Raw genomic sequence first — 26256 nt, 5'->3', positions numbered from 1 at the left:
GGATTGCTTCTGAATTTAAAGTTTTGTTAATCAAGGTAATTATATAAAGGAAAAGAAACTTGTCTTTTTTATAATTATAAATGAGCTCTTCTCCAAAAAGATTTCTCATATTTTCCCTATTTTAACATTAGATTCTCTTTTTCTCAAAAGTCATATTTTAAGCTGTGCTCTACATCTAAAGAAGTGTCTGAGAAAATGTTTTGTGTTCGTGTAGGTGGTTTCTTCCAATACGTAATGAACGTTGGCCATGCCTGCTACATTATATATACCCCAAGAGCCTGTTTCTTCCACAGCATGTGAAGCACGAGTGTAAACAGGCAGCTCACCAAAAGATACTCAAACATCATGAATGACACAGTAGTGCCAGCAAGATTTACCCAGATATGGATTCTTTTGAAAACTATCAATTGTTCCATATCTTTCAACATCTTATTGCAGCTGTTCGCACTATATTTTTATTATGTCATAACTCAGATTTATGACATTATTCAAAAATGTTATTTTTTAATTGAAAACATTTTAAGAAAAACATTAATTTCACCTTTGGTAACTATATCTATGCATTTCATTCATAATGAAAGAATTGTAACTACTTTTAGTTAAATCAATATGGTAACATTGAAATGACTATTATTCCAAATCAGTCACCTTCACTTATTGCTGTGTTCTCAGAAGGTGAGGATTATAGTTATATAAAACAGATTAAATTTCTTTTTTTTTCTTCTTTTTTCCAAGTGAAAGGAAGAGGGATAGAGAGACAGACTCCCGCATGCTCCTCCTCTACCAGGATTACCTGGCAACCCCAGTCTGGGGCCAATGCTCTGGCCACCTGGGGCCATGCTCACATCTGAGCTAATTTTAGCGCCTGAGGCAGACGCTCCATGGAACATCTTCAGTGTGGGTATGGGAGGAGAAGAGAGAGAAAGAGCCAGAAGGTGGATGGGAGGGGTTGGAGAGCAGATGATCGCTTCTCCTGTGAGCCTTGACTGGGAATCAAACCCAGGACACCCACATGCCAGACTGATGCTCTACCACTGAGCAAACCAGACAGGGCCTAAAATCAATTAAATTTCAGTGGGTAAAATTTAATAGTTTTTCAATGAAACCAATTCGCTGTGATATCAAATTTCTTAAAGTCGTTTTATTTTAATGTTTGTCAATTTGGAGAAAATCAAATATGGTAATATATTGCAATTTTAATTTAAAATGTATTGAAGTTGGTATTGTCTGCCATATGGAGCAGACATTGTTAGGTTTTTTTATATCCTTGCTCCTAATTTTATGAACTAAATTTTGTCCTAAGAACATCCACGAAAAGATTTAACCTGCTTTCAGTTGTTCCAGAACAACAGTGGCAACATCCTTAAATTCTACCATTCTGTAGAAATGGCCTTCGGAATTCTTTAGTCAGTCTATCCCAAAGGCTGCTGGGTAAAGAGGGCGGGGAAACTGGAGAGCAAGGTCATTTCACCAGGGCTCTCCGTTCATCAGGATGGGACTCACTGGAGCCGGGAGCTCTAAGTAATGCTAAAAAAGACTTGTCTCTTAAGAAGGACACATTTCTCATGGTCAGGGTCAGCTCTCTAAGTCAGGAGCTAATAATATCCTCAAACCTACTTGCCTCTTGCAGATATATGTGACACAAAGAACTGATAATTTCTGCTGAATTGAACCCATAATGAAGGAATTTATAATCAGTTCTAATGTATTTGAGACCTACAGTATATTAGCCCTTCATCAAAGGGAAAGATAAAAAGCAGCATTAATATGGGTGGATAGTAATTATTTCAGAGTTCATAATTATTCTCCAGTTAACTACAGAGATAGGCTGATATTTTTATTCTTTCTTTTTTTTTTTTTTTTTTTTTTTTTTACATAAAAGGCAGGTGGTCAGATTCTGAAATATAAGAATGTCCTTTATAAAGGCTGATACTTTGAATCGTGCTTATATTAATGGCAAAATAAAGATTTTGGATTTAAATGAGTTCAAAGTTCATAGTTAGAAGTTCCCTTTACTTTCCATATCACCACTGATTCTATTTATTGCCTATAGGAGATTATAAAATATAGTAATTACTCTCACTCCTTTTCAAAATGACATGAGGTCTACTTTCCCATTAACTCTAATGAGAGTTATGTGTGCAGTCCTCCAGGAGCACAGGCCCGATCGAGTTTCCAGGTAGAATAAATCACGTCTACTCTCAGGTTTCAGAGGACTACTTGCTTTATTAGGTACTTTAGGTTACCCATTTAGACTGCTGGTATTGAAAATGCACTATTTGTAGTTTAAAAGAGACATAAGCTGGTGTTGGAATGTTGTTAATGATTATTATTTCTGTTGAAGGATAAATGTTTTACCCTTCGGGAAAATCACGCTGATGCATTGCAGGAATGAGTGGTTGCCTGTTATTCTTAAGCAAATGAATGACAATTACCTCTGGTAATACTTTTCTTCTACTTAAAAAATATCAGCAATTACATCAATTGTAACAGTTTAAATGAAGCAAAAAGGAGCCAGGTTTCTGATATCCTAACCTAGACAGAAGGCAGCTCAAGGAACGAAGCTGTTTTCTTCCCAGTCTGGAAGTAAAGAATCTTGAGATCACGGAGGGCTCTGTTCTGTAATCCGCTAGCATATGTGGACTCTATTGAGGCCTCCTCAGGGAAACAAGTGTTCAGTTTCTCAATTTGCAGCCATGGACCCTCTAAGATATTGATTCTCAGTGCCTTTAGGCATAGGAGATAAAGGAAACCTGTTTTCTTTTCTTCTATAAACATTTTTTTTTTGCCAAAAACTATAATCAGTCCTGTTTTTCAAAGAGAACCTTCAAAAATCAGATATGTAAGAAATTATTGATATTAAGAAAACTCAGTTTTGTTGAAATCACAAATATTGCTGGAATCCATACTGTGTGAACAATTTAATATCATCTAATAATAAGGCTTTATTACTTCTCAGTAAATGAAATTCTGTAGATGAATGAATTCAACTTAAGTCTTCTCTAGGATAATGACATCCCATCTACTTATGATGCTGAAGCAATACATGTATCTATTTCTAACTCTTCAGGTTGACTACAATAAAAGATGTCCCACACAAGTTACTTATGTAATCATTATCCTGTAACAGTTAAAAGACATGCAGCTTCCTGAGTAAGAAAGTTGGTAGATAAATATATACCAAAAGGTTGGGATAAACGGCATGCAAAAATTCTCTTTGTATACAGAGTGTCATTGCCATGGCTTCTCTGCCTGTGCAAACTGAGAGTCAAACAGCAACAGAGAGAACTATGTTCCGTATTCAGAGAACTGGCAGATCATGTTTTGATAAAAATTCTCGTATTATCACATTTCATGTAGACCAGGGGTAGTCAACCTTTTTATACCTACCGCCCACTTTTGTATCTCTGTTAGTAGTAAAATTTTCTAACCGCCCACCAATGCCATAGTAATGGTGATTTATAAAGTAGGGAAGTAACTTTACTTTATAAAATTTATAAAGCAGAGTTACAGCAAGTTAAAGCATATAATAATAATTACTTCCCAAGTACTTTATGTCGGATTTTCGCTAAGTTTGGCAGAATAAATCTTTATAAAACAACTTACTATAGTTAAATCTATCTTTTATTTATACTTTGGTTGCTCCGCTACCACCCACCATGAAAGCTGGAACGCCCACTAGTGGGCGGTAGGGACCAGGTTGACTACCACTGATGTAGACCAAGAGCTAGCAATTCTGTATGTGTGCAAAGTATGTTATAGGCTTATGGTTGTAGAGTCTAAAGGATTTCCCAAAGAAGTTATGTATATTGCATAGGGTAGCCTAGGAAAAGAAAGAAACTTACTTTTGAATTGTCCAAAAGAAACATCTTATTAAGCCCTACAAATATTTTTATATGTGATTCAGCAAAAAAAAATTGTGAACTCACATTAGTGGTTTCATAATATAGCCAAGAACTAAATGTTTAACTGAAATTTGAAAGTAGATAGTGGTTTGACAGCAATGAATAAATGCTACTGTACTTAATCTGTGATGTTTACTAGTATATAAAGCTATAACTTACAGATATTTCTTTGAAAATAGAAATGAAAAAAACATATTTGTTGAAGTCTATCATTTACTGCTTTACATAATTATAGAATATGATTTTCTATGTCTCATAGTTTACAGGTTTTAAAAATTGGACCCATTTCAAATATATTTCTGATAACAGCAGTTTTAAAATTTAAATTAAAACTATTTTTATTTTTCAGAAATGTAGCATCATTGTTACATGAACATCAAATAATACTAAGCGTTTTTTTGCATTTAAACAGGATCATATTAAAGTAGATTTCTGTGAACTTGCAACTGAATGTCAATGAACATAAACCGTTGCTTTCATCTAGGTTTTCTTGTGTACAGTTCCTCTGTCTCTGTTTGGAATGATCTTGAAACCTTACAACTGAGTAGTCAATAGGTCATTTAAATTACATTATCAACTTCTCCATGTCAGATCTTTTGATCTTTGACAGTTATTGATATTTTTCAAGTCTGTCTCTCTGAGCTGAAGAAACATAGCTGCATTATATCTCATATTTTTCCTTCTGTTGGTGTTTTTCATTCAAGGGTTGTGATATTAGATGTAGTTTTGTATATATAAACAAAGCACAGTAATAGCTGAATAGACTTTAAAATATTTCTTGAACATATTTAATAATCCTCTATTAAAGTGTGCTTAGAATTAATGCTCCTTCTTTACTATTTATATTATAAAATCAACATGTGCTCTTCAGTCTTTTTTTCTCTCCTTTTTCTATGATTTATTTTATGCATGACAAAATTCTCTTGCTTACTGCTATGTGATTGGCTGTCTTAACTTGACTGTCCTGTGTTTGCAATGATTGCTTTTTGCATGAGGATTATGAAATGTCATACAAATTAAATGGTTGTGGAAACAAAAGAAATGTGGGGCTTCACTTGCTTTTCTTTGTGTGCTGAATATGCTAACTACGTGACACTTAAAATTACTTTCATATAGCCTTTGACTTCCCCTTTGGTGTGCTCCTTTATTCTAGCAAATTAATATTGTTAAATACAATAAAACATTTATTAAACATTCACAGTGTTTTAGTACAATTATTATCTAAGACATGATCCCATTATAAATAACTATACTGGGCATGAAATTGCACTAGAGCATAATCCCATTATATTGCTAAATTGATTGTGAAATGTAAGTTCTGACTGTAACTTACCTTAATAGCTAAACACTGACTTCCATTGATGGTACCTTTGCCCTAGCAAGTGAAGAGATTATCTGTTCATACATTTGTGCAGTTTGCAAATATCTTAAATCCACAGTTAATATTTAATCAAAACACATGGGGAAATACTTGTTTAATGACAAGTAATTTTAAAAAGTCACAGTTTTGAATAATGTATGATATAAAAATGTGTAAAACCCAAGTGTTAATTCTCTTGCAAAAAAAAAAGACGAGAAAAGAAATAAAACACCCTAAAAATGTTCATTTCTCTGTTTTCTCTAATGTTATTATATTGTCCCAAATTAAAGAATGAGTTAGCTGACTTTTTTCATTGTTGACACCGATTTTAATTAGAAAAGACACTGAATATATTAAGTTCTTTCAGCTAATAAAACTTTACTTTTTTGTATGCAATGGGTATTATAAAAAAAAGATCATTTTCTTTGCTTATGACTTGATTTTCAAACCAGAATGTATTTTTTGGCATGCTGGATATATTCACAAATCAAATGTGAGATATTTTGGGGAAAGAAATTTTTTTTCTTAAACAAAGTAAATAATTAACTTTGACGTAACCACTACCCCACTCTTTTTGGAAGTATCCTTGAGTATTTTAGTATTACATTTATTTTTTTCCCCCTCAGTCTTGTTTATTCTTGAATTGTCTTTTTTTTCCCTCTATTTCTCCATTCTCAATCCTAGGTCCCCTTACAAAGAAACAGACAGATGATTTAGGTGATAATGACGGTGCTGAAGATGAAGGTATTTTTTTACACCAAATCTATTTGCATGACAAGGGTCTCAATCACTTTTTCCACCCCCTTCTATTTTTTTTACTTCTTGTCTTTTTTTGAAGAGTTGTTTTTAATTCCCGTTTTTGATGTGTTTTGTCTTCTTGCTTGTTACATATAAATATATATTTTTAATTTTTTATAAAAATGAATGTTGTTTTACATTTTGATACCAACCATTACAATGTTTTTTAAAAAAAAGAGGCATTTTTTTTGTTTTCTTGAACTGACTTTTGATGTTTCATCCCACGTTTTGACTGAAATTTGTCCATATTCTTTGAACTAACAATTTCTCCCCTGTAGTCTCTGTACCCAATTTGCATGTTTTCTAATATATGTAAATATTTTACTCGATATCAAAATGTGTTTCATTTTTTATATTTTATATTTGTTTGAAAAAGAACCACACAACCAATAAAAAGAACAAAACTAAAAGCTGATATAAAGTGTTTCTTGAGCAATATAATTTAGATTTTTAAAATACTGTTTTGTGTTGATTTGCTTAAATATCACAGAAATAAGTGAAATAATATTGATAAGAAAGAAATTACACTTATTTAGATAACTGTTGTAAACATTGTACAGCAATATAAGTAGTCTGGGCTCATAATAGTGAGTATTTTTGGTAGAATTTATAGGTTTTTTAAAACAAGATTATATGGATGTTCTTTAATTTCAAGAGCATATAATCTTTAGATTGAGAAATAAAAATATTCTGATTTTCAAAATACTACTTACTTTATTAACATCATTTTTTTTTCTCTTTCCAACTTCCTTATGACATAGAATTCTGGTTTACTCTGTAAATTTAAGTGCACACTACACTGACTGGACATTTCTTATTCCATTGTAGACTTTTACCTGGTGTCAAGTGGAGTGTCTAAAAAGACCCATTCATTCCTTCAGTTCTTCTTGGTTCCAATTTTTTTTTTTTCTTAATGAAATACCTAATGTAATCCCAGGTTTAAAGTACAGTAATTCTCAAATTCCTAGAAATTAATTCTCACATAGATGTTAATAATATTGTAAGAAAAGTTTTTCAAAATGAAACAATCCACAAACAGGCTAGCAGAAGTGCTGGTTCCATGAATTAAAACTATGAATGAATCTTTACTAAACAATTAGAATTGTTTTTATTGAGATTAATATTGAATAAGCTACTCACCATAAAAAATTAAATGATAAAAGTGAAGTATTAAAAGCATAAATCTTAAATTGTGTTAATATTTTTATAATATTTAAGAATTATTTTGTCATGAAATTTGGGATATTTGATTAAAGATTTATTTACTATGGCCCTACCTGGATAGCTCAGTTGGTTAAAGCATTATCCCAAAGCACAGAGATTGCCAGTTCAATCCCCAGTCAAGGCACACACAGGAGTAGATCAATGTTTCTGACTCTCTCTCTCTCTCCCCCTTCCTCTTTCTCTCTCTAGAAAAGCAATACAATAAACATTAAAAATAATCATTTACTATGAACCCCAAAAAGAGGTAGATTAAGGTCGGTTGAAGCCCCAGGCATGGAAAAAAAAATATTGGGCCCTAAAAAAAAGAGACAGGAAAAATCAAAATACATGTTAACTATATTTTTAAATAAATAAAATATACTATGTACTATTAATTATAAAATTGCACATATGAAACCAAACTTGGTGTCATTAGAAAAAAAGTGTAAAGTTGGTTTTGCAGGGCCCTTCAGAAGTGGGGGAGCAGAGTGTGCACCCGGGGCACCCGCTGTTAAATCCACCTCTGACCCCAACAGTGAATTAAAGGTTGAACACAAAATGATCATGAATGTTTTAAATAAACCATTATGGAAAATCAAAGGTTATCATTTTAAATGCTAAATAACTGAGAATAAATTTATATTATGACAATGCAAATTGTGATTTTTTGAAAAAAATGCTATTTAAAATTTGAAGTCTTCATACACCGAGGAGATTTATTGACTTTGAAGACACCTATCACTGTTCTCAGAGCTCCAAAGAGGACTGCTCTGTTTTGGGGCTTTGGAACTTGCTAAACCCTCTAAAAATTTTTAACCTCTACTCATTTGTTATCTAAATAATACCTCAATATAAGGGACTTTTAGTGTGTAGCTTTGTAAGCTCCAAATTTTCTTAAGTACTCGCAGGTTAGTATATATCATTTTCTTTTCTCTTTTTAATATTTTGATTGCTGATTTAATGTGCTTTTTTTTTTGGTAAAAAACAACATCAAACAAAGCATTTGCATGTTTACAAAAGATACCTTTGAGCAACCATAATTGAACTAAGCCCTACAAATGTGAGTCTATTTTATAGATAACATTTTTCAATAGTCATTAAAATTATCTTCTGGCCTATTTAAATTGGCCGGTAGTATTCAGGGTAAGCACTAAACCAATCAGTCACAAGATTTATCAAATCAGTAAATATTTCTGATACTCGGAGCGTAGAATGCCAAACAGTCCATTCAAGTTTGGTCACTTCTTCTGTGTTGTTGTTGTTTTAGCTCATTGTTGAGAAGACAAAGATGAATTCAAATATTCTCCCAGATAAAAGATCTTTGTAGAAAAGATAGAGCATTTTCTATTCAACCTCTTTCACAATTATTTTGAAGACATGAGTGTTAAAAAAACAAACAACAACCATAAAAAGTCCAGTTTTCACCTTTATCTTGTTCCAAATTTTGAATCAACATCGCTGGACATAAAACAACAAATATAAATTATTGATAAACTACTTTTACTTTAGTCGGAAGTTCATTTACCTGGCTATTTATATGAAATTCTCCATTATTTCCTGATAGCTGGGTCCTTTTTCTGATTTCCAGTTCTTATCTCAGCCTCGGCACTCAGAGGCTCCCGGAGATGCTCCGCCGGCCTGGCCCTCGCTCCGGCCACTAACCCAGAAACCTTTCAGGGTAGCGCTGAGCGCTGTTCTCCCTCCTAACTCTCCAGCGCCTCTTTGCCTTGATTCTTTTGCCATTGTTAGGCCAAATACAATCACCTCCCTTTTCATTTGAGTTTTATATTAACCAAAATAACTAGACATTTTAAAGGCTATTTTCATAGTTTCAAAAATACAAATCTGAAGTGATAAAAAACAAAGCAACATCCTATAATTTTATCAATTTAGTTTTGGAATTTAAGGGTATTAAAAACATTTTTTAAAATTGTGCCAGTACCTTAATATTAATGTTTTGATATTCAAAGATAATTTTATATTCTACATAGATCTTTTTATAAACTGCTTTTGTAGATATTTTAGCATTTTTAAACTTAAAACTGTATCTTTAAGTAGTTAAACAAGCACACTGACTGCCAACACTTCCATAGTATTTTGTTTTGAAATGATAACCGAAGTACATAAAATGAATAAGGGACACAAAATATCTTGAAATATCTCTAAATATATCAGAGAAAGATTTAATTGAGGCAATAGTCCTCAGTTTAAAACTGCTAAATGCCCCAAACACTAAAATATAGGCAAATAAAAACTTCATGAATCCATTAAGAAGAAAGCAAGCCGTCAACATATTTGAGAAGTGGTGTGACTATTTTTTTTCCCCATCATTAAAAAGAATTGTGATTCCAGACACTGGTGTTCAGGCACAGATAAATCCCCATTAACTTCTAGATCTATTGATGACTTGTTACATTGGCTCAAAATTTTGATTTATCAGAAAGGTAAAATAGTTACTAAAATTTGAAATCAAGGCACTACTCAAATTCCAAGTTTTGTAATTTTTATGTGAAAGAAGTTATTTTTTTTTACCATCAAAAATTAAGAAGAAAAATAATCAGTATAGTATTTTCTTCTTAATACCCAACTCTTTTCAGGGACCTCGATATCTAGCAAAGCTCTAAAAAATGGCAAATAACATTAAATATAAACACCCTTTAAAAGCATTTGTAGCTTTACTGGACTCGCCCTAGGTTGTCGTCTCTATTTGATTTCAGGAAAGTCTGTAGCAGCTATTTAGTCAGAGTCAGAAATCTTGGGTGAACTCTCCCTTATTTATAGGGAAAAATATGAGACAGGGTTTAGGACAAATTGACTCTAGTAAATTATAAATTACTAAAATAAATTCAATATAGTTGCTAAGACAGTAAATTCTCAAAATTTTATTAAAATGAAAGCATTAGTGTTACATCAATTTCATTTATAAAGATTCTGGTTCTTTTCAGAGCTATATAGAGATATAATTTAAACTGTTTATATTTGTTATTATAATTTTAAAAACCATAGACTATAAAGAAAAGTAAATTAAACCTCTATGATAAAATGTTATCAGTATAAATTTAAGATAAACTCCTCTGATAAAACACTATCAAAGAATTCTCATTGATTTATAATAGAAATACAACATTTTCCCAAAATTTTTGGCAATATTAAGGGTTTTTATGTACAAGAATTTTATCTACTTTTGTAATAATAGCATTACTTTCAGAGTTATTTAAAGCAAAAAGAAATACTTTTCAGAACACAGCATTAATTAGCATTTTATAAAACTTTCTGGATTGTTTGATATGCTAAGTTCTTAGGTAAAGCTGAAATGTTTGAGAAGTTCGAAAACACATATTGGAAATTAGAACCAGTAATTAAATTCAGTAATATTTTTAAATCTAATTTTTTAAAAAATCTACCACTCAAAATAGTTCCTAGAATCTATCGTCATATTTTCAGTCTTTTCAGGCAGAGTCCACTATACTCTGTTAAGAATAAAATGTGTCATTTCTTCTCAATGTGTGCCTGTATTGTTTTCCAGGTGAACAGAATGGATCTACGAAGATTTCATTACTGTTCACAGTTGGTGTTTTGTAATTCTATGTAATTTTAATTAACGGAGAATTTTGAAACAGCCACCCTCTGTGCTACCTCCAAGCACACAATTAGCAGAGTACAGTGTCTGCTGTGAACAGTCAGTTCATGATTTCAGTTTAATAATTTATTACTGCTTCTTCAATATCAGCCATAGTAGGAAAATAAGCTAAAACTGTATGCAGCAAATAGGCATTTAAGGAGGATAATTTAAAATTTTCATTAAAATTTTTATTTTAATTGAGAGTAGGGAAGGCAGAGACAAACTCGCGCATGCATCCGGATGGGGATCCACCGGCAATCTCCCTAGGGAGTGATGCTCTGCCCGTGTGAGGACCTTGCTCCATTGCAACCGAGCCATTCTTTATTAGCACCTGAGGTGGAGGCCTTGGAGCCACTCAGTGCCTGGGGCCAACTTGCTCCAATTGAGCCCTAGCAGCAGGAAGGGAAGAGGAGAAGGAAAAGGAAGAGGAGAGAGAGAAAGGGAGAGAGAGAGAGAGAGAAGCGAGAGGGGAAGAGTGGAGAAGCAGATGGTCCCTTCTCCTGTGTGCCCTGACCCGGAATCGAACCTGGGACATCCACATGCTGCCCGATGTGCTACCACTGAGCTAACCTGCCAGGGCAAGTTTAAAATTTTCAAAAGGATTATTTTCTTTGTGTAAACCTAACATTTCCATAAGCCCCAAAATCTTTACAAATGCATGAATATCAATTTCCTTCCCAAGGACTTAGAAGAAAATAAATTAGGTTTTCCTCCTAAACGTAGCTGTAACTAATGGATGGTTTCTATGTGAAAGTATCCTCTACCACTTAAAAATAAAACATGCTTCTCAAGTACACCCTTGGTAAGGGAGGAAAAATATGGTTAAGTTCATATACTGGTATTCAGTCAAATTTAAAATAATAGCCCTCTTAGAAAGTCTCTAAATTCTGAATGAGCTAGTTCCCTAACTTGAAATTCTGGACAAACAAGTTGAGCTGCAATACCTGATCTTAGGATGATTTTTTACTTAAGAAAAATTATTTTTATAATAGAAAATCAAGGCATTTATATTTTCTAAATATTTTTACAAGAAATGTTAAGCAACTTCTAAATAATCAATGGTTTTTCAAATAGTTTGTATCATATTACTCCATTCTGAAAGCTGAAACCTCAATCATAAATATGTAAGAGATTTAAGTTTGATAAAAAATGTCAAAAACAGTGAAAACCATCTTTTAAATTACACATTAAATATTGTAATTAAAAAAATGTACTTGATGTAATTTTGTCTCAGTTGTGGGTAGAAGCGATAATAGTAATATTTTATGTAGTCATGTAAATATATAATGTTTTAATCTATATAATAATTAAAATTATGTTAACCAATATACAGTTTATAATTTTTCTATAAATTAGTCTATTTTTATATTGATTACATTTTCTTATGTTTTCACTGTATAAGGTTGGGTTAAAGTAAGTTTAGAGTTGTTTATATGGGAAATAACATGATAATTAATAAAAATAATACAAGAATAAACAAATTTGCAGGTATAAACCTACTTTTGCCCCCCCCCTTATGTATTATTTCTAGATTCTTTATGAAAACAACATAATTGTAAGAAAATTTCTTAGGAAATAAATACATTTGATTAAAATTCAGAGCTACAGAAATCACTTCAACATCACCCTAAATATTAACGCTTAACATAGCCTAAGTTGTATCCTCTCTAAAACCTACATGACAAAATCATAAAGTTAAAGTGAGGCTAAGAAGAGTATAATAATTACACAAAGAAGTGAAAAACATAGCAGTGTGTCTTCTTTTCCCAAAGGTTAAGGATAAGTGTAATGAGAAGACTTACTAAAAATATCTTATTTAAATGATAATTCCTTAAATGCAACAACATCAAAAGTATAAAAGCATATGACTTTACTGTTTCAACATTCATCTGACAGTACTCCAGTAACAAAATAAAACTTTTTGCAACATATAATATAGTGTTGTAATTATATTCACAAATCAGTACGTAAATTATTCATAATTATATATGTAATTATGATGCATTCAGTGTAAATCTTTACAGTTATTAAAAAATAGAAACTGTTTTATTCACAATAGCAGAAATACCTTTGCCCGTAGTTTATGGTTCCTAAATTTCATATGAGGTCCATACTATTTTTAAAAAGTAGTTTCAAGAATAATTCTAATTCTATTCTTTTGGTTCTACTGTCATATTAGAAATTAATTTTAAAAAACACTAAAATTTGCACCTACTTTCAGTTTTTTTAAGTTTTATAATTCAGTTAATGATTTTAAACAAAATTTTAACTAGAAACATTGAATATTGCTCTTCTGCAGCAGCTGTTAATATGAGTTGCTTAAGAAACACTTAAACAAAAACAGCAATTTAAAGAACTATATAAAAATCATGCCTTCTTGTCCTTATAATGAAAAATGTGTTTTTTCTTTATTATGTGTGTTTTTTTAGTATATGAACAATTGTCAATCATTTGTTTTTCAGATATTCGGGACAGTGGGGGTCCCAAACCAGTGATGGTGTATATCCATGGTGGCTCATATATGGAAGGTACTGGAAATTTATATGATGGGAGTGTCTTGGCAAGTTATGGCAATGTGATTGTCATCACAGTCAACTATCGACTTGGAGTACTTGGTAAGAAGTTTCTTTTTTTTTTCCCACCATTAATCCATTAAGTATGTGATAGTTTTGTTTTGACTTGTGCTATGCTTTCTTAGTTTCATTCATTGCTCCATGCTTATTGATTTTGTTTGAATCAAAATTTCTGATATTTTAAATAAATTCTGTAAATGTTCATAAATTACTAGATGAAAGACAACTTGAGTTGATTTTAAAATTTAAAAGTAAAAATCTAATGAAATTATTCACCTTGTTGAGGAATAATATTCTTCTTGGTTTGGTATTATAGAACTGTGTACAGTAATAATGTCAGGGCCTTTCTAAAGAATTAGTCTCTGGACAAATTTTTCTTTCTTTTACTTTTGTTTTTTACAGTGCTGTAGAATTCCTTGAAGGTTGCCATGAGCTTAGAATAAGTTTATATCTTCTTCAACAATATATGTGTGGACTGGCATTGTGACAAATTATTTGCCAATGTGGCATAGGTTTTTTTGTTTTTCTTTAATTTGTCAGATAATAATTAGAAATATTTTGTCTAAATATATTTTGATTGAATTATTTTCTTTAGAAAAGACGCATTGATTTTATAAAGTAACAAAGTGTTCAATAATTGTATTCATATAAAGCAAAGTATAAATGGAGATTCTTTGAAGATATCTGTAGAGAAATATTAGCAAAATAAGTACTTCAAAACAGGGTTGCTGTTATATAAAAAACAATTTTTAAAAGACAAACTTGCTAGTCTACTTGTATCAATTTAGTTTTTTAGTATTGTCACAAACAGGAGTAAAATTACTATATAATTTAATAAAACACCTTTATTTGTACTATTTTAGTTAGTATTTACTGAAAGAGTATAATTCATCAGAAAAGATTTAATTTTGAAATCTTTGTTGTTCTCAAGCTCTTTTCCCATATTGTCCACCTAAAAAGGTATAATTTGTAGTTACTTGAGCACAGAGGCACTTTCCTTTTTTTATTCTTTATTCTAAAATATTTTGAAAAAAATTTTAATTATATCCTCTTTTATAATAATATATATTTAACCATTGAAATATGAATTATTTTCTTCTTCAGTGTTATTTCTACTATTCTAACCCTTATGTAATTATTACCATATTATTTATGCTAATCTGAAAATATAAAAAAATAATTTTGTCAATCATTTGTATGTTTTGAGGAACAAGATATTTTAATAATGCAAAGTTAATTTCTTGATCTTTTTTTAGTTTTCTATTTTAAATTTGGAGTATCATGGGTGATAATAGATACAATGAATCAATGTAGGTACAAAAATATATTTTTTTTGTTCAAGTACATATCACTTCCTTTATAATGTCTAATCATGCATTGCTTCAGATGTTCTTATAGTTTCAATTCACAGGGTTAAATAGCTTCCTAACTGTGAAAACTCTGTATATTAGAAGATTTATAAAGATGGTCATAATCATCCTTAAATATTTTAGTGTTGTTATTTTTTTCTTACGGAACATTTGAATAGAAGACTCCAGTAACTTTAATGCACTTAATTTTATTTATAGGACTGTTTATACCTCAGTTGTTTTTATTATAGTTCTCATATTTTTTTAAACTTCTCTGGTTTTAATTCCTGATGCAATGAGCTGTTTGTTGATTGAAAATTTTAAATTACATTCTAATGTGTGGTTACAGTGTTCTTAAGGACTTAAACATACACTTAGTCATGTGTGTGTGTGTGTGTGTGCGTGTGTGTGTGTGTGTTTATAAAGATGTTTTTAATATCTTTTTGATATATTTCATGGTGCCTTGTTATAACACATAAAGTAAGATTTCATAAAATAAACACACAAAGTAAGATTTCATGAAATAAACTATGACATTATGTTAATATAAGCTTTGCCAATGTTTTTAATGTTTTCAGAACTCATGAGGACCTGATTCTGATCAAATGTGAATCCTATATTCATGCTCATATCCTGCCTTTAAATGTTATACTCTGAATGATTGTGTTGAAGGACAACACATTAATCACCTAAAAAATAAAAAATTCAATCACTCGTTTGGCAAGCAGTGTTAGTGTTGATGATGGATAATTTTCCCGGTGCTAAATATTCTCACTCCAGTGCAGTTTGGGGTTTAACTTTACTTGGCTCCTTTGTTTCTCTTAACCACATCATACATAATTATCAAAATGCTTATTAAACACTTTTTAGTGCCTCTTAGAACATTTGTTCTAAAACAGATATTCAGATCTGTTTCTTCCAAAAATATGTGTTGGGCTTTGTGAAAATGTATTTACATGAATTAATTCTTGAAAAATAAATTTTCAGAACATTTGTTTCAACACCATTGAATGTGTGGTATACCACAACCAAATCAACAGCGCATCTGACAGAACTACTAAAGACTGTAGGGTTATTTTCTTTGTTAATAATTTGTCTAACAGTGAGAAGGTAAACCAATGTTTCTAGAATGTGGGATACAAAAGTGTTACTGTTAAGTCTGCACTTGGGAGAGTGCTGAAAATCAAGTAAAAAATAAAAAGTGTTGGTCCCATGTTAGAGGAAATTGTGCACTGTGTTTTGATTTAGACACTTTGGTGTGAAAGAATGAATTTTGAGGTCCAATGTACAAATTGGCTAATTATAATACTCTTGCTATCAGATGATTAACAGAAAAAGTCAGGATGTCTAAAACAAACAATGTAATTAGTATTGATTTGAATTTGCCTTCCTAACGAAGAAATATCACTGTACATTGTGTTTGTCTGTCTTAGCAGTAAGTGAAAATGTGATAATGCTTCCATCATAAAGTTTTACCGCTATCTGGCAACCGAGGTTCCAGTTTAAAGCATTTTGTGTTAAGAAAAATATTTTTTTTATTACAAAGTAGAAGTAGCTTAAAAGATTAACTACCACAACAAGATTGCTCTGAACAAGGTGGGAACAGGTCAAGTCAGTTTTTCAACCAAAACCCTTATGGGGTTTCCTTTGGAATAGTAACATGGACTATCGCTATTGCTATATGAAAAATCCTGCTGGTAGTGATAAGAAAAACTGCTTTAAATGTTGAGGAAAAAGTCAAGAGGCCCCAAGGCTCTGCCTGCGCACCTCACTTTTTCAGTTTGGACAGAGCTTTCTCTGTATCCTTCTCTCTGTCTCACACCTCTAATGAACATTTGATCTTTTATGTCTGATGATATCCATCCTTTATCCTAAGCCAGTATTCACTCGTTATCCTCTGCTATTTCCCACAGTCACATAAATGCTTTAATATCTATTTAAAATAATTATTAAAATTATTTTTAATATTCTAATATATAATCAATGAAAATGAGCATATTGGAAAGTTAAGAAAAGTATTTTGATTGTATCTTTTTAAAAGAGAAAAAAATGATAATAAATGTTAAGATTGTAAATAGGATAAGCATATGTACTATGGTCAAGAATTGGAAGAGAACGTGAAATAATTTGTTCACTTTAAAATGAGATATTGCATGATAAATATTATTGAATGTAGAAACAATCCAAATTATATATTTGAAAATCTCAAAAATAAAAAATATATGAACTAATTTAGTGTTAAAATATGTTTCAAGTACTTAATTAAGAATAAATCTTGGCCCTGGCTGGTTAGCTCAGTGGTAGAGCGTCGGCCTGGCATGCGGGAGTACCGGGTTCGATTCCTGGCCAGGGCACACAGGAGAGGCGCCCATCTGCTTCTCCACCCCTCCCCCTCTCCTTCCTCTCTGTCTCTCTCTTCCCCTCCCGCAGCCAAGGCTCCATTGGAGCAAAGTTTGCTGGGGTGCTGGGGATGGCTCCATGGCCTCTGCCTCAGGCACTAGAATGGCTCTGATTGCAGCAAAGCGGTGCCCCAGGTGGGCGTGCCAGGTGGATCCTGGTTGGGCGCATGCAGGAGTCTGTCTGACTGCCTCCCCGTTTCTAACTTCAGAAAAATACAAAAAAAAAAGAATAAATCTTTAAGTTATTTTTAGAGAAAGAGATGGAATCTAATTTAGATAAGCATAACTTTTTTTTTAAGTGAGAGGAGGCGAGATAGGCAGACTCCCCCATGTGCCCCGACTGGGATCCACCTGGCAGCTATTTTTTTTTTTTTTTTTAGTGCCTAAGTTTGGTGTGCTCCAACAGAGCTATCCTCAATTCCCGGGCTGGGGCTGACGCTTGAAGCAATTGAGCCACTGGCTATATGAGGGGTAGGGGGAGAGAAGGGGGAAAGAGAGGGGTGAGAAGCAGATGGTCACTTCTCATGTGTGCCCTGACCAGGAATTGAATGCAGGACATCCATATGTTGGGTCAATGCTCTATCCACTGAGCAACCAGCGAGGGCCAACTTTCTTATTTCATAGAAATGTTGTTATTTTGATCTTGATATAGAAACTTTAGAGGTACACATGTATTCATATTTCAAGCTTATGTGATTTATTTAAAAATTTTTAAGGGTTTCAAATGTACTACTACTGATAACTATTTGAAAACTTGGCAAAGTTTTGGAATCTTATTAAATGTTTTTCTTAATATTCTAATGCCTGTATCATCCATATGTAGAAAAATAATTTTAAGTGTTATCCCATTTACTTGTAGTTGAACAATACTATTTAGCTTATTTTATCATGTCATTTGGGACTAAATCATTTAAACCAAACTTTTGTTAACTTTACTGCATATCAATTTTAATGAACACTTAAATTTGTTTTTATTTTGTTAGAAATGGTTAATGTCAATTCTTATAATGGTATTTCAATATGATGCTTCAAGTTTTATCACATGAAAGAAATAATTGTAACTTTGGTGTGATCAGTTATAATACATGTAACATTTGTTTCCAGCAATAATTCCTATGAAGGATAAAAAGTAAGAACAATATAATCCTTCTCTTTAGAGATTTTTCAATCTAATTGAGGAAGAAATAAACACTCTATAAAGAATAATTGATATTCTTTATATTTTAGAATATTAATTTATTAATTGATTTTCACATATATATGTCACTTGATATTTAAAAAGGAAAACCAGAACAACAAAATGAAGGCATAGATTCTCAGATGATCAATATGGATGAGAGATTGAGATCCATATTTGAATCTGAGCCACCTAACAGCAAGACGATTTGGTAAAATCTAGGTACTGTTCATGACTGAAGAAGACATTACTATTCTTGTTTTATTTTTCCATTACTTTTGTTTTTGTCTGCCTCTAAATCTTAAAACATATAAATAAACAAATAGAAAATGCAATGTTACCTCACATGTGAGTATAATATATAAGCAAATTATAGTAAGATGATTCAAATGTGATCTTGCATTGCAGGAGAGGGCATCATTCTGTAGTTAAGAGTCAAAAATGTTTCCATAGAAGTGATTTTATTTGAGCAAGGCCAGAAAGAATGGATTATCTTTGATATTAACAAAAGGAAAGAAAGAAGGACATTCTTTTTCTTTTTTATGTCTTCACACTCTTCGTACTTCAGAAAAGCAGAGATAATTTATGACAAAGGCCCATATCCAGGTAGCTAAAATCATATGGAATAGGAGTACATATATTGTAGAGAAACAATACAGAAATTTAGGCAATAAATATCTAATGGGATTAAACAGAATTATATTACCTAGTTTCTTAGAGGCAAGGTCAAAATGATAATGGATTGAATTTCATAATTGTTATTCTCAAGTAAAAGAAAAGTACATGTTAATCAGAAAAAATACACATAGTTTTTGTCATACTATATTGTACTACAAAGAAATTAGTCATATAAGTGTTTTTTATTTGGAATGCTGAACAATACAAAAAACGTGTGATCATCTTTATGTCATTAGAAGATTCAGAAATATTCTCAGTATATGATTATTTATATTAACCTTCCATAAAGGGCAAAAACATAATAAAAATGTCCACTACTTCTATAGTGTCATTTCAGCAAAGAACTAACCAAATGCAATTCAAATAAGGTTATTTGATCATTTTACTTAAAATAGAATAAAGCTAAAAACCAATTTAGAGCAATGAACATTTAATTTGATTCATAGATTTCTTCTTTCAAGTATCAGTTATATCTACTAGGCTTTAATAAAGGCCAGATGGTAATCAATTTTATATTGCGTGCTAAAATGATCCGCAGTTAAAGATATTGTTTATTCTTTGAAAAAATAAACTTTAAATAGGTACTGTGCAAACTAGAATATCTGCTTACTAATTTTATTTTACCTACTTCTTCCAAAATTATCTCAGGTAGTCTTGAATAAAAACAATTATTTAGTTGTGCCAAAACTTTAAAAATAACCTGAAAGTAAGGATGTCAATTAATGTGGGTGTTAGTTAAAAGGAGTCAGTGGTTAGCCCTGGCCAGTTGGCTCAGTGGTAGAGCATGGACCCAGCGTATGGATGTCCCAGTTTCAATTCCCAGTCAGGGCACACAGAAGAAGTGACCATCAGCTTCTCCACCCTTCCCTCTCTTCTCTCTATCTCTGTCTACCCCTCCTACAACCAAGCCTCCGCTGGAGCATGTGGGCCCAGGCGCTAGGATGGCTCCATGGCCTTGCCTCAAGCACTGGAATGGCTCCAGTTGTAACAGAGCAATGGGCCCAGATAGGCAGAGCATCGCCCCCTAGTGGGCTTGCTGGTTGAATCCCAGTCCAGTGCATGCAAGAATCTGTATCTCTGCATCCTCGCTTCTCACTTAAAAACAAAATACAAAAAAAAGTCAGTTTTATTTTTTTTAAATGTGTTTTAGGTGCAGTCATATTAGATCATTCTTTAATTAATTTTATAAATTGAGCAATATTATGCATCAAGCACTCTGCTAGTTATTAAGGATATTGTGAAAAACAAGATAAATCTCTACTACCCAGTAGATTACTAGCAGTTAGGAGTAATAGAAAATAAAAGAATAATTACACAAATGGTATATTTTACGTAAATATTTAGTTTAAAGTTTCTTTACACTCACCTGTATAATAAATGTAGGGAAATGACAGATACAATGAAAAAGGAGCTAATCTTTTAAGATTTCCCAGATTAAGTTAAATTTAAGTTTCCATTTCTTATACTGTAATGAGAAAGCTTTTGTCAAGATTCCCAAGGACCGCCAGTTTGTAGATTCCATTGGCTACTGCTGTATTCTTTCCTTATATGATTTCACCATAGCACAGGTACAGGTAACTAATGCCTTTTTATAATGTTTGTTCCTTGACATCACCCCAGGATTTTCTCTTATTTCACTGTCTGCTCCTTCTCATCCTCCTTTGCTGGGTCTTTGTTTTACTCTGATCTCTAAGTGATGAAGAGTGCATCATCACAATTTTCGGCTCATTTCCTTCTTTCTCTACACTGTCTCCTTAGGGGACTTCATGCATAGATCTAGGTACCAGTTTTTTAGAAATGACTTCTAAAACTGTATCATTAGGACTGACAATTCCTCAGATCTCCATACTCATGTGCCCACCTACCAACATCTCCATGTGGATGTCTATGCGTATCTCAAATTTAATGGCTAAAATAATGTTGACTTTCTCAGGTCTGCATGTTTCATTGTCTTCCACATCTAGATTATAACAATAATTGCAACAGTAGCAATACTGATAGCCATGTTCATTGAGGAGTAATATGCCAAAAGCTGTTTTAGGTAGTGTATATTAATTATACTATTAAATCCCCACAGTAACCTTATGAGGAAAGGTTGTTATTTTCCCAATTTCTTAAGTGCAGAAACAAATGAGAGGCTAAGTTACTTATTTACAGTCACACAGGCCAAACCAGGATTCTAACCTAGGCAGTCTTCTCTTCAATAGAACACTATTCTCATGGCCTTGGCACTGTCATCCATCTTGATAATCAAGCAAAAACTACAAATTCATTCTGATTTGTCTCGCCTTTATGCTCAACATCTAATACATTAGCTTCTCTTACTAAGTTGTTCCAACATATATCCTGACCTCTTTTTCCATTTCCCCTTTTAACAAACTAAGCCAGGTCTCCTTGAACCTTTTGTATTATTTTCCCATTTCACTTTTGTTCCCTAAATATATGTAATTCATTCTCCACACAACAAAATCAGACATTTTTTCAAAAACATAAATTATACCAGCTCATTTTTTTTTTTTTTCTTAACGTCTTCCCATTGTTTCCCATTGTTCACTTAAAACAAAATTCAATCTCCTTCTCGGCCCAGTCTACCAAATTCCCGCATAAATCTGTGTTTGTATGTAGTACTTGTACTTCCGGTACCTGGGTGTCACAAAGCTCTTCCCTGTTCCAGTCCTCTTTTGTTCTTCCACCACACCATACTCATTTCTATTTCAGAGATTTTATACTTTCCCCTACCTCTGTGTTAGATCTTTGTGGGGCTAGTTTCTATTCTGATCTTGGTTTAAATGTATTATTCTTAGAAAGACTTCCATGTTTATCAAAACTAAAAAAAGCCACCATATCACAAGTCATCTACTTTTAAAAATTCTTTGTATTACATTGACCATACCCAAATATATTCTATTGATATTTGATTTATTTGTTGTATTGTTGTCTAGCTCTCCAGTGCTTAAAATAGTCTAAGACATGGTACTTGCTTAAAAAGTGTATGTTGAATAACTTTAAAGTGAAAGTGAAGAGGCAATAAGAACTGGTCAGATGTGGTCCTAGAGCAGAAAGCGAGGCTGATTTGGAAAGACTGAGTGACAGCTAGAGGAAGAGCACAGTTTAACATGTTAAAAAAACTGAGCAAACCCAGGTGGATGCTTTGAATAAGGGGTGCATGTCAGGCTTCCCAGAGGAATTGCAGAGGCCAAAGGAAGTAAAACAAAGGACTTTATTAGTGCATATGGGCTGAGGCCAAAATTGGTCAGCCACGATAAGAAGTAGTCTGGGGATTTCCTATGGTTTGCAAGTTCCTGCTGACGTGCTCATTGCGAGGGAGCTGGGAGAACTTCACCTGCTCTTTGGAATCTGGGAGAGTCAGTCTGTGATTAGTCAGTTCCAAGAACATTGGGGTGGTGTTAACAACCATTTAGTTTCTCAACCATGTCTGCTCCTCTTCGGGCAGAGGGTAGAGAAAATGTGAAGCGGGAAAATGGTGGGACATTCTGCTTATTAAAGTCTCCCAACATCCGACAAGCAAGCAGGCAGGCAGGGAAAACTGCTTCTCTTTCTTTCCTGGCTGATGAGCAAAACAGTCCAAGGGGAAAAACCCCTTCTCCAGCAAACAATAGCAAAAAATGGCCCCTCCCAATGGCAGCAGGCAATCTGCAATCTACAATCTGCAGCCCTGAGGGCAAGCTCCTGAAGCCTCACATAGACTATACACACGTGGTGCTGTCCCAGCTCATGCACCAGTCAGGCAAAGCGCAAGTGAGCAAGCCTAACACACTTGTTTGCCCAACAATTAGATTGTGGTCATTGTGACCGGCAAAGTCCTAGTGAAAATGGAAGTCAAGAGTGGCAAAATGGACCTACTTTTTGCTCAGCCTAACAGTGAGCAGTGTCAAATAATGTTTAAAACCAGCCACAGGTGGTGCTCAACATCTTGTTAAAGATTTGGGACTTCTAAGAACAATGAGAAACAATGATAGGACTTTAAGCAGATAAGTGACATGATTAGATTAACATTTTGAAAGGTGTGCTGAGTAGGCTGAGGCTTTGATCACAGTTGATATTCTGCTATGAATACCAAAAAAAAAAAAGGCAAAACAAAAACAAAAATCCCCACACATGGCTTGTGCCTCATTAAAGTAAAATGCTTTCTGAGTTAGTGAAGGAGACTGACAGGAACAAAGAACCCGCTAAGCCCTGACTGACTCGGAGGTAAGTACAATATAAGTATCTGTGTTTTATAAAAAGAGGAATAGAGAGTTTGCCATTTTTTTCACTTTTTCTCTGATATTAAAGGGAATCAAACCAGAATTATAGAGAGCTCTTTTGAATTTCTGCTGTAAAAGAGCAGAAATCAATAGGTCAGTATTATTCCAGAGTTTGGCCAATATAGGAGATTGTAATAAGTTAGTGTATTATGATGCCACCATATTTGTCTTTCTATGTTATTAATATGACCTCATTTACCCTCTTAGTTGTCCTGAAAAGGAGATGTTATTATTATTTTATTAGTTATGGGAAGAAGTTGGGAGTATGTGGCTTTTTTTTTCTTTAGCTATTAAGATCAATGATTTGGATTAACACCTCAGAACATAGAGTGAAAATTTTCTTCATTCTTAGTCAAGGATCCAGAACTGACCCACTATTTTCAGGTACTCAAAGGATTGCAACTAAACAAACCAAAAGCAAGATATTTTGTTTCTTTTTCACAGCAGAAGTTATCATTTTAGGCATTTGTTTATTTATTCAGTAATTCCACAAGGATTTGCTAAGTGCCCACTAGATGCTCTTGGTAGTTGGGGCTGTGAACAGTGTTGCAAAAAATCAAACTTAATCCTTCCTCTCTGGACTTCACAGTAAGTAATGACTAAGGAGGATTGAAATTAAAGAAACAAAACTATGACCATAAATTTTGCTAAATTGTCTTTCCTCCCACAAAAACAAAACAAACAAAAACCAGGGTATTGAGAAAAAGCACGTTTGTGGAGGTGAAATGTAAAGCAAGGTTTTCGGGACAGGCCTTTGTGCCTATCCTGCTAACACAGGTTTGGGGGGGTTGTTTGTTCTGTTTTCCTGTATATTTGTAAAGTTAAGTGATAGTTAAAATATTTTAAATAATTGGTAACTATGTAAGACAATTAGAAGCAAAGTGAGTCATTTAAATAAGCAGCTTTGGTAAAAATGCAAAAATCTAAACAAACAAATAGGTCTCTTACAAAGAACCAGGCAATGTTCTCCATTTGAATTGAAATGAGCAAAATTGGATTGTGAAATACCAATACACAGGGGAAGGATCCCAAGGGAATAAGTAGCCTTTAGCTATTGGAACTATAGGGTGATCGTATTACCTTAGGGCTTTTTAGAGACAATGGAAGGTTTCCTTCCGGTCCCCTGCCCTCTATCAGTGAGAAAAGCCAGGAGAGTACTAAGGCAGCTACATTACTGATTTTTATTTAAATGGATATACGGGACCTTTTTTTAAAAACCATGTTGTCAGTTTTCTTTTGTTCCAAACAGTGAGGGCTTAGGTTTTGCTTTTTAAGTTGGTTTACTTTCAATAATCCTTTCCTCCCTTGATGATTCCTCAGTAAGAAAGAAAGGCAGAACTCCCATCCCTTTCACTGATTGTGAAAGGCATAATCCTGATATTCCACACACTTTCACTACTTCACTTCAAAAATACATTGCAGCGTCTCCTGCCAGGACACCCTGGACTATCATTCTTTTTCTAAAATCCTTCCTTGAACTATTTAATCTATAAACATTTGTATATTACTCCTTTCCCTTTGTCTTTATGTTTTTAATTGGTACAGTTCAATTCTTTAAAAAAATACCTTCTATTTATCTCTTTCTTTCTATTCCTCTATTGCTCCTACTCACCTTGGATTGCTGCATCTTCTGACTCCTGAACTTCCAGATCCAAATTTAGATCCTAGATTAGTTTACACATACCTTGAACATACAGCAGAACACCACTCTCTTTAGTTTTCTTCTGTTCTGTCTCTAATTGCTTTTCAGCCACTCTGGGATCCATTCTGCGTATCCTGCCACTTTAGGTGTGTGGAAGTATATTGTTTCTCAGAGCAAACTGTGCCCTTCCACTCAAGCCAGGATAATCTCCTTACTGCCTACCAGGATCACTTCCAACTGCCTGCTTGCCACATATACCATCTTATCCAATCTGCATAACCCAGCTGTCACCTGACTTGTCTACAAAATTACCTCAGGCAGGCTTGATCTATCTTTCTGTTCCCTAGCTTCCATAGTTTAGGCAGCCTAGTCCTCACTTTGGTATGCGTAAAGCCAATTCCATGTTATTGTTGTGTGTATTACTTGCTTAATATAGTTTATGCCTTGCCACCCAAACCAGAAAATAAACACTGTTTTATCTGGTTTTTCAGTTGCCTCAAGACTGGCAGAGTACTCTACATACAAAATTCAGAAGTCATAAATAGCATGCTAATTTTTCTTTGTCCTCGTCTCAGGATATGATATGAATGTCTTAGGATACAGAGCAGGTAGTAAAAGTGGCTGATAGTGAAAGGTATGCATACTAAAAGTACTATTCATATGCATGCCAGGCCACGTGTCTAGTTCCACATCAATGAAGTGAGTTATTATTGATGACAGCATTATTCTGTCCCAAATAGTAGTCAAAAAGAGCCCCTGGATCCTCTAGAGAAATGTCCTAAGTACTGGAACTGTCATACATGAAAGCTGTAATTTATTTTAAACTGATTTTGCATTTACCATGCAGTTAATATTTGTTTCTTGCTCAGCATGTGGTGAGTGAAAAGATTGGTACCCATGAGTATAAGGTAAACATAAAAATATGGTTGAAACACCACTCTTTGAATTGAAATATATATAATATTGTAGAAAGAATAATCATTGACTTATCTATGCAACAGCCTGTGAACTCTGTAAATTCATTGAACTCAGTTTAAGGTTTTGTTGTTGTTTTGTTTTTATAAAGACAAGGGGAAAAAAAATATTTGTAATTTTTTTTAACTTTGCCTTTTTTCCTTAATCTATCATGGATTGAATTACAGGTGCTTAACTATGGCCACAAATAGACAGGCTGGCGTGAGAGATCTTAAACTGCCTGTTGCTTACCCACATACCTACCCATTTTCTCTAACAGTACAGATAAAACAACAGATTTAAATATTATTCTGAGAAACATTTTCCA

At 33.1% G+C, this 26256-nt stretch overlaps 1 protein-coding gene across 4 annotated transcripts in view; it reads left to right on the top strand.

Annotated features, from left to right (window-relative positions):
* NLGN1 (neuroligin 1) overlaps positions 1-26256 on the top strand; it is a 975736-nt gene that overhangs the window by 410114 nt on the left and 539366 nt on the right. For all 4 annotated transcript variants that reach the window (XM_066347064.1, XM_066347066.1, XM_066347063.1 and 1 more), the window contains 2 exons: positions 5950-6009; positions 13351-13503. In XM_066347064.1, coding sequence (XP_066203161.1) covers positions 5950-6009; positions 13351-13503 — 213 coding nt within the window. The remainder of the gene's footprint in view (positions 1-5949; positions 6010-13350; positions 13504-26256) is intronic.

The sequence above is a fragment of the Saccopteryx leptura genome, chromosome 8 (genome assembly GCF_036850995.1).
Source record: "Saccopteryx leptura isolate mSacLep1 chromosome 8, mSacLep1_pri_phased_curated, whole genome shotgun sequence".
In the NCBI taxonomy this organism is placed as follows: Eukaryota; Metazoa; Chordata; class Mammalia; order Chiroptera; family Emballonuridae; genus Saccopteryx; species Saccopteryx leptura.
The sequence above is the reverse complement of the archived record's forward strand: the minus strand, read 5'-3'. Positions and strand labels throughout refer to the sequence as shown.